General features: G+C 36.9%; 1 protein-coding gene across 6 annotated transcripts in view; it reads right to left on the bottom strand.

The window, feature by feature from the left end:
* Positions 1 to 1,800: 1,800 nt before the first annotated feature.
* Positions 1,801 to 8,878, bottom strand: part of PIAS2 (protein inhibitor of activated STAT, 2) — a 54,874-nt gene continuing 47,796 nt past the window's right edge. For 4 of the 6 annotated variants that reach the window (XM_014539266.1, XM_014539271.1, XM_014539269.1 and 1 more), the window contains 2 exons: positions 6,636 to 6,673; positions 1,801 to 3,850 (listed from right to left, as the gene is read on the bottom strand). In XM_014539266.1, coding sequence (XP_014394752.1) covers positions 3,668 to 3,850; positions 6,636 to 6,673 — 221 coding nt within the window. In that variant the 3' untranslated portion in view covers positions 1,801 to 3,667. The remainder of the gene's footprint in view (positions 3,851 to 6,635; positions 6,674 to 8,878) is intronic. The other 2 variants (XM_014539265.1, XM_014539267.1) reach the window with 2 other exon arrangements.

The raw sequence follows: 8,878 nt of genomic DNA, 5'->3' as shown, positions 1-8,878 counted from the left end.
AAATCAACCTTTTTAAAAAAAGACAAAATGTAACTAATACAGACTTTATTGGCAGAAGAAACACAGATAATTGGTCACTAAATCAAGTGTCCAAGATTGATCTGAAGGCAGAATATCTGAAAGATCTGAATCTCAAGGTCAGAAGTCTCTGTAGAACACTTCACCCAAAATGCAACACCTTACCTTTCTTCAAATTCCTGAAGATGCTAAGGAAACTTGTTTTATACCAAGAGTTACAGAACTAATTTATACTCACGATCTCTAATCATGATATTTTCATTCTAGCTTTCCTGAAACACATTAGATAAATGGCACATAGCCTAAATTTATCTCTACTGTTTCATTAGGCCTTCATAATTGTCCTATGACAGATGCCAGGTATTTACCATATTTTTCCGTGTATAATTTTCCAACCCAAAATTAAGAAATCAATATTTTAAATATTTTGCTGGTTTTCCTCTTAAGGCCTTCTTTTTTGGCATCTTAAGGAGTTGTTCTTCCTGTTTTCTCCACTGTCTGATCATACATTCAGTGGGAGAAGGTCCATGCTCTTTTGCAGAGCTGATTACATTGTTTGAATTTTGCAGAATAAAACAATCGCTTACTGGTATTTATCTTTTTATTTTTGACATCTTTATGGGCTCAGAACGCTCAGGTCCCTGTTGCATTTGTGCACTCTCCACCCCCACCTCCAATTATGGCATCAGCTGACGTCAGTAATAATAAGGCTCGTGATTGGAGGAAGCCTGTTTGACAAGATATGGGCAGCTGCGCACCCACACGGCTCTCCTCTGCTGACTGCTGTGTATAAGACGCCCCTCGATTTTCAGTCTAACGATTTTAGAAAAAAATAGCATCTTATACACAGAAAAATACAGTGTAGAAATGGAAGTGAAATCCTAAAGTGGCTCATCTAAGGGTCTGAAAGTCAGTGAATGTAAGCGAACTGCAAGTGTGAAGCTTTATCAGCACCAATTACACTGCCAGGAGGTACCAAAGCAAGACAAGCCCTTAACATTTCTATGGGAATAAAGATAAAAATATAGGTTGGCAGGTGTTTGCAAGAGACTAGTAACAGCAGATCCTTCCCTTAAGGTACTCCACATAATCACCAGCTGGCTGACATCTAAGCAACAGGTAAGACAATCTCCTCTAGAACTGCATTATACTTGGTTAAACAAAAAATCCGGGCTAGCAAAATCAACTGCTAAAAAGACAGGGTTGCTCTGGCCAGTGTAGCTCAATAGTTAGAGTGTTGGCCCAAGAACGGAAGGGTCCCAGATTTGATTCTGGTCAAGGGCACATACCTGGGTTGTAGGTTCCCCACCCCGGTTGGGGTGCATGTGGGAGGCAACTGATTGATGTGGCTCTCACACATCGATGTTTCTCTCTCTCTCCTTTCTCCCTCCCCCCCCCCTTCCATTATCTCTAAAATCAATTGACGAAATATCCACCAGTGAGGATTAACAACAAAAAAAGTCAGGGTCTTGGTAAAAATATTTAGTGACCACAATGAAAAAGGATAATGGCTTAATAAACATGCAGTTGTCATAAGGCCAAATGCATAAAGAAAAGTGCTCACCTTCAAAGATGTATACTCAAAAGTCCCCAATTTTAAGATTATAAACTTAATAGTGATTTTTAAATATGCCTGCGCAAGATAAATTAAAAATTTATATGTAACTTCAGTGGAAAGCACCTAAAAGGCACACTAAAATTATTCACATAAAATATCAAAAAAGAAACAGATCACAACTATAAAAGCAGAGGTATCCATTATAAAAAACAAGTAAATAAACTAACTTCTATTCACATTTTAATTGACCTTATAAAACTCCGTTGATTAAATTGGGAAGGGGAGTCGTTGAGAATCTAAAGGGTAACAAAATGATAACAAATATACATCATTTCTTTATTGACAAATTATACCACACAAATCAGGTTACTTTTTCTATCTGATTACAGAGTTAACAGAAATTGCATCTGTATTTAAAGCAGCAACATAAAACTTTACTATGAAGATATTCTGTATCTGGACCAAAGGACTGTAACATGTATTGAAATCTAATGACAAGATAGAACTAGCAACTATGGCACAACTACTGCAGGAAGTTTATTTTCCACGCTTTTAATAATAAGCAGCTCTCCAAAAAGGGTAATACATTAAGGGGATGATGTAGCCAAAGAAGGGATGACACAGAAAATCACATGATCTTAAATCAGCACAAAAGGTGTACAGAGGCCATAAAACTTGAGAAGGTGTAAAAACCAAGCACTGCCAAGTCAGCTCCGTGAGCTGCACCAACCCCAAGTCATGCGTCCCCGTTCTCACTGAACTCAGTGCTTTTCATCTGGGCACCCAGCTTGAGAATCAGATTACCCATTTTTAAAAAAGAGTTTATCTGTAAAGTAGAGATAGCTTAGGCAGAGAAAGCTAAACATTGGGAAAGTATTAACTCCTTGAGAATTCTAAAATTATTTAGGAAGCCAAATAAAGCAAAAGAAAGTAGAGTGGTTTTTAAAGTGGGGTTCAGGTCTTCTGTGGTCTCAGGAAAGATTTCTCTTTAAAAAATAAAAAGGAAATCTGATACCACCCCTATCTCTTGCTATTTGCTTTTTCTTTAAAAATGATCAGAGATCTAAAACATATTTTCTTGGTCAGTGTCACTAAAATCTGAAAAGTTTCAACAAGATTTGAATATTATTCTATAAAGTAAATGAGCAAAAGAAGTTCTTAGGAACAAATTAAACTTTGTTATTCCCAAGCTCCCCTAAATCCATTCTTCTATTGCCTCTAAGCTCTCAATGATTCTGGACAATAAGAACAAAATTCTAACATTCCAGCCACCTTACTCCAAAAACATTTCCTTCAATGGCTGCATAGCACTTTTTTTTTTGAGAAGGCAAGCCCCGAATTTACAGAAATCTCTAGAATGAGATTATAAAATTACCAAAAATAACACACATTACATCAGGGTAGAATCTGTGTAGTGTTCTTCGACATACTCGCCAATAAAGAACAGCCAGATCCTAGAACTTCTCTCTGCATTCAGTAGCAAATAACATCAAATGTAAATGACAACCAGGGAAAAATGTATGACACAAAGGCCATTTTTCTTTGATGGAATCAGGAAGAAAAGTGGAACCCACGCTTTGGCCACTTATCAAGACTTCATCAGTTCAACGAAATAGAACAAATCTGCGTGGAAACGACTCATTTGGCAAACGTAACTTCTTTCCATATATTTTTTCTTCACATCAGGTTAAACAAAAGTTGCTGTCCTTTTAAAATCATTGATTACATCCTTTTTAATTAGAAAAAAGTTTACTTGCACATTCACATAATTTTATTGCTGTTTATTACAAGAAATGTTTAACTGATTTGTAGAATCCATCCAGTAACATGAAACTGAAATCCATCTCCCAAGAAGACAAAGTTATGGCTGACGCATCTGATGCTCAGAGTACAGCATGAATAAGAAAATCATGTGTGTCATTTGGTTCTTGCCACAGTCATCTGTGTTCGTCTTTCAGAAAGCAAAAGAATCCATTTGACGTTTCAATAAATATCAAAGTAACTGTTATAAAAAAAAATAGCTTCCACGGACCAGAGATCCAAGAAAGAGCAGTTTTGATGAATGATTCCTAGAATCGAGCAAGTCCTCCTTTAGTCCAATGAGATGATGTCAGGAATGTTCCTTCCACTGCTGGTTATGACCCCTGTCTCACTCCTGCTGCTGGATGAGCTAACGTGAGTATTGCTTTCATGGGGGCTGGTGGTGGTAACAGACGTACTGCTTGCTGTTAAGGGTGAGGTGAGACTATCCAAAAACATAGGAGGACAGTACTGCTTGAAACAAACAATGATGCTGATGAGGAAGAGGCTACATTCATTTCAAATAAAGAGACTAGAAACTGTTAGATATGTACAAGTGAGAGCCACATATTTTAATCCCAATGGGATTTAAAATTTTTTCAAAACTCCAGGTCTTTGGATGAAAGATGGCATGAATTTAGATATTTTATATTACTTAGAGAATGTAGCATATATTCTTGATTCTCAAAACTTGCAGAATTTGTTTGCTGACCAAATATATAGGTGCAATTACAAAAATGTCAACAATATTTAATAGTGAATATGGGCCCCACAATCATGACTCAAAATTAACCTCAAAAAGATCTCTCGCTACATGTGTTTACACCAGATTTAAATCACACTGCAAAATGATAGTAAATACTTATTTTTAATGGTAGTGAGCAAAAATGCTATTTCAAAATTCAATAATTCTTTCAAAATTTATTATCAATCAGACAGGTTAGGAATAATGTTAAAATTGATCAACTAGCCCACCCAACGTGGCTCCATGTTGAGTGTCAACCTATGAACCAGGAGGTCACGGTTGGATTCTGATCATTGCACAATCCCCACTAGGGGCCTGCAGGAGGCAGCCAATTATTCTCTCTCATCATTAATGATTACATATCTCTCTCCCTTCCTTTCTGAAATCAATAAAAAAAAACATATATATAAAAACAAAAAACTGACCAACTAAAGAGTGGCATTTGACTCCTCTGTACATACATGTAACAATACCTGTGTAATTGCAAGGACAGCATTCAGAGACAACATGGTAGCTAACCACCAAGGGATGCCCAGAACATAAAACTATCTCATGTAATCACAAAATTTTGGAATAAATCTTAAAGATCTAATCTAATGTAATTTTTCTTGTGATGCTTCCTTGACACCCCTCTCCAAGAGTTCACATTTTGTTTCCTTACCAGCTTGGTTGCTGATTCTTAAATTCAAACCTGAGTTTAACACTCTAGTATTGATCAAGAGAGAGAGAGAGAGGAAAGACTAAAAGCTTTATTTTTATATCGCTATAGAATATTTATGTGAGAAATATTTTATCTTCAGACTGTATGAAAGGGTATCTGATCAATCTTATCACTTCTATAGTCAGCTATCATTGGAGATACTAAGTTACAGAACAGAATTTAAAACTGAGGTTGTTTAGGTTACGTGATCTGCAAAATGATAAGGGGAAAAGCCCCAGGTTTGAGCTGCTAGTCAGTGGGAAGAACTAAATTCAGCTGCCTTTCAAAAAAGTAATTTAATGTTTAGGATGGATAACTGTCTTGGATCATGAATAAAATGAATGTCATGCACCAGGAAATTCAAGGGATATTGGTTAAAGAGGAAAAGGAATAGTTCTTAAAGAGTTCTAAACAAAGTTAAACTCTCAAGTATTAACTTTCTTTAAAAGCAAATACATTTCCTACTTTCCAACAAAATTGGGGAAGGAATCTAGAAAAAAGGTCAGAAACTTCATTTTATTTTGCAGTTTTTGATTGTGTGGTAGTAAAAAGGTACTCTTCTTCCTTTATAAAATGAATGCTAGATACTACAGTCCTGCTATCAATAGGCTGTATGCATTGAATACTTATTATACTCGGGTTGCAGGCATTTACCTGTAACTCCATTCTTTATGTGTAACTGGCACATATCTGCACAAAAATAATGGGGCAATATGGAGGTAAAGTAGAACAAATCTTAAGGATTCCATGGAGACTGAAGGCACAACCTCTAACTCTTCTATTGCATTATCAATTAAGTTAGCCTGACACTAGCAGGCTAAATAGCACTATGAAATCTGAATCTTCTAGGTTCCAAGGTAATTTATTTTAAAAGGATGATTCACATAAAAAAAAAAAAAAGAAAATCAGTAATATTTTAAGCCCAAAGAATAAATTTCCTAGAAAGATATAGGTATACTTTTGTTGTAGATAGAATCTACTGATGTCATAAAGTCAATTCAGGGTGAGAAGAAGAAATTCTTCATTCTGTGCACGTTACCTTGGGCCAGTATTTCCGGTGTTGTGTGATCAGATACAGAGTATTCAAACAGGAGGCCAATACAAGACCTGTAGTTAGCTGATTCTGAGCACCTAGGAAGTGGTGGTCCATGTTCTTCCTCTACTCCCTTCCTACACTCAACACACCTTTCAAAGTCTGTTTCACTTTGCCCCTGGCTTTCCCCATGCCTTTCCCTCTGCTCTGCCTCTGCTACTCGCCTGCCAATGGGGTCCATGCTCACTGCAAGGTCTTCATGTTGGGACTCTGGGATACTAGAATTTCTTACCTCTGACAGAGAAAACAGGAATAATTTATAATTTATAGCAACTTAGGCTGGGGCATCCCCAAAGTCTGAATCTGATTGCCTTTAAAAATAAGGAGGACTCAAGATAATGATTCAAAGCAGTTTAATCAGTTTTAGCTATTTTCTCTGTATAGAACAAGTGTTTTACAATTTCTGTCAATTTTAATTTCTAGTAATCTAGCACTGCTTCCCTCATTTTAATCACTGAAATACTTGATAATGCCAACTGATTATTAAACTAAATAAAATATAATTTCAAATTCAAATATCAAGACCAAAAAATATCATAAATTGAAACACAGCAACTTTATTTCTCCAAATAAAACTGAAATATTTATATAGTACTTTCTTTGCATCAATTTAAGTAACTCAGAGTTGACTGTCCTGATTTTATGCAACTGGTCATTTTTACTTAGTATGACATAAGCAACAATCAAATACAAATTAGTTGCTTAAATTCAGGATACATACCTGGGGATCAACTGGAATAAGGGAAAGAAAATCCAAACCTAAAACAAAAATGCTTTGTTAATAGTTGTCTCATATTTTGGAGACAAGAATTATTTCCCAAAATCATTTTATATTTATCACAAGCCAGAAAACATTTGGGGTTAACTGTTTACCATTCCATGATAGGAAAGGTCTACACCAGAAGCAGTGCTATTTAATGTGTATAAAATTCCAAAATGAACATATTCCCTAACAAAACATCTGGAAAAATCACTTCCCAGAGACTTAAAGGAAGAAGTAGGACTAGTCAAAGCAAACATTTCTTAGCTTCATCACTTAACAGAAAGAGAAGCAAAAAAATGGATGAGATAATGATCTGGATACGAACCATTAAAAAAACATACTTAAGCTCTTAAGATACTTCACATTTATTTTTCAGAAATACATCACAATGAACTTCATCTAAAATACCGCTTCTTAAACAGATGTCTATTTCATGAAGCGCTCTCTGTCCCCCTATTTCCACATCAAAAGCAGTACCTCATCCAGGGATTACTCCAGTTCCATGCTCTGCACAAAGCAAGCCTTGGTAATTTCTGCTCACTAACAAGCTAAATCTTATCAAGGCGTACTAGGTTATAAGCCAATGCAATTTTCTAAACCAAAGATGTGAGATTCTCCAACTAAGCTTTTGAAACAGAAATGTGAAAAAGGTTGCCCAGTACACCATTTCAAAGCATTAAAGTTATAACAATAAATAATTTAAAATTTCAGGCCTAAAAAGTCTATCAATAAACTTCCAAGTCAGTTCCCCTGGAGTCCCTGTTTGATTAAATTCCAAAACATTAAAAACAAACAAAATAACAACAACAAAAAGATACTAAGTATAGGTCACTAAGACAGGTCAATTTCTATTCAATTTTATACATTTTTATTTGCTGGCATTCAATGTTACCTTAAATAACAATCATACAGAGTAAAGTCTGATATTAGACTGTTACTCAAAATAAAGAATATTAGAAATTATCTTTAAAATATTTAATAAGCAGAATGAATAATTTATAACTCCAACATTTTAATTATAGTTAGTCCCTTATAATCTCTAAATAAGCTATGTTTACAATGCTTATCAAGTAATAGAAACTATAGCACCAATCATTTGAAAGAAACCATTCCATTTATAAAGCATGTAAAAAAATTATGATTTTTCATTTTGTATGTCTGTCACTACCTATATGGCACAGCAGGGTTTGAGCTAACAATGGACAAAGAGAATCACAACGAACGATTCCAACTTCAGTAGGCGACGTTTTTCCATAAGCAGTCTTTCCACATTAATGATCTTGTTCAGTAAATCCTTTCTCTGCTTCCGTTGAACACCAATTCAAAATGTGTCTAACTCTTATACCTTCCAAGAGTTTTATATATTCAACATCTCCATTATTGACTGAGTCACAAAAATACTTTATCGGCATGTCATTTAATTAATTGTTTTAATTTTATTAATTTTATTTTGCTTCAAATGGTGTAACAATTTTCTTTTTATTAATGGGGTCCCTTGGCCTGGCCTGTGGGATCAGGCTGAAAACTGCTCTCTGACATCCCCTGAGGGGTCCCGGATTGCTAGAGGGTGAAGGCCAGGCCAAGGGACCCCACCAGTGCACTATCGGGGCCGGGGAGGGACGCGGAAGGTTGGCCAGCTGGGGAGGGACGACAGGAGGGCTCCAGGGAATGTCCGGCCTGTCTCGCTCAGTACCGATCGGCCGGACCCCAGCAGCAAGCTAACCTACCAGTTGGAGCATCTGTCCCCTGGTGGTCAGTGCACATCATAGTGACTGGTCAACCAGGCATCTGCTCCCAGTGGTCACTGCACATCATAGCGAGCAGTCGAGCAGCCTTAGCATATCATTAGCATATTACGCTTTGATTGGTTGAATGGCCGACTGGACACTTAGCACAGTAGGCTTTTATTATATAGGACTAGAGGCCCGGTGCACGAAATTCGTGCATGGTGTGTGTGTGTGTGTGTGTGTGTGTGTGTGTGTGTGTGTGTGTGTTCCTCAGTCCAGCCTGCACCCTCTCCAATCTTGGACCCTTCAAGGGATGTCCAACTGCCCAGTGGGATTGGGCCTAAATGGGCAGTCGGACATCCCTCTCACAATCCAGGACTTCTGGCTCCCAACCACTCACCTGCCTGCCTGCCTGATTGCCCCTAACTGCTTCTGCCTGCCAGCCTGATCACCCCCTAACCACTCCCCTGCCTT

Source organism: Myotis brandtii, unplaced genomic scaffold, assembly GCF_000412655.1.
Source record: "Myotis brandtii unplaced genomic scaffold, ASM41265v1 scaffold212, whole genome shotgun sequence".
NCBI classification, from domain to species: domain Eukaryota; kingdom Metazoa; phylum Chordata; class Mammalia; order Chiroptera; family Vespertilionidae; genus Myotis; species Myotis brandtii.
This window is presented reverse-complemented; position numbering and strand designations above follow the sequence as displayed.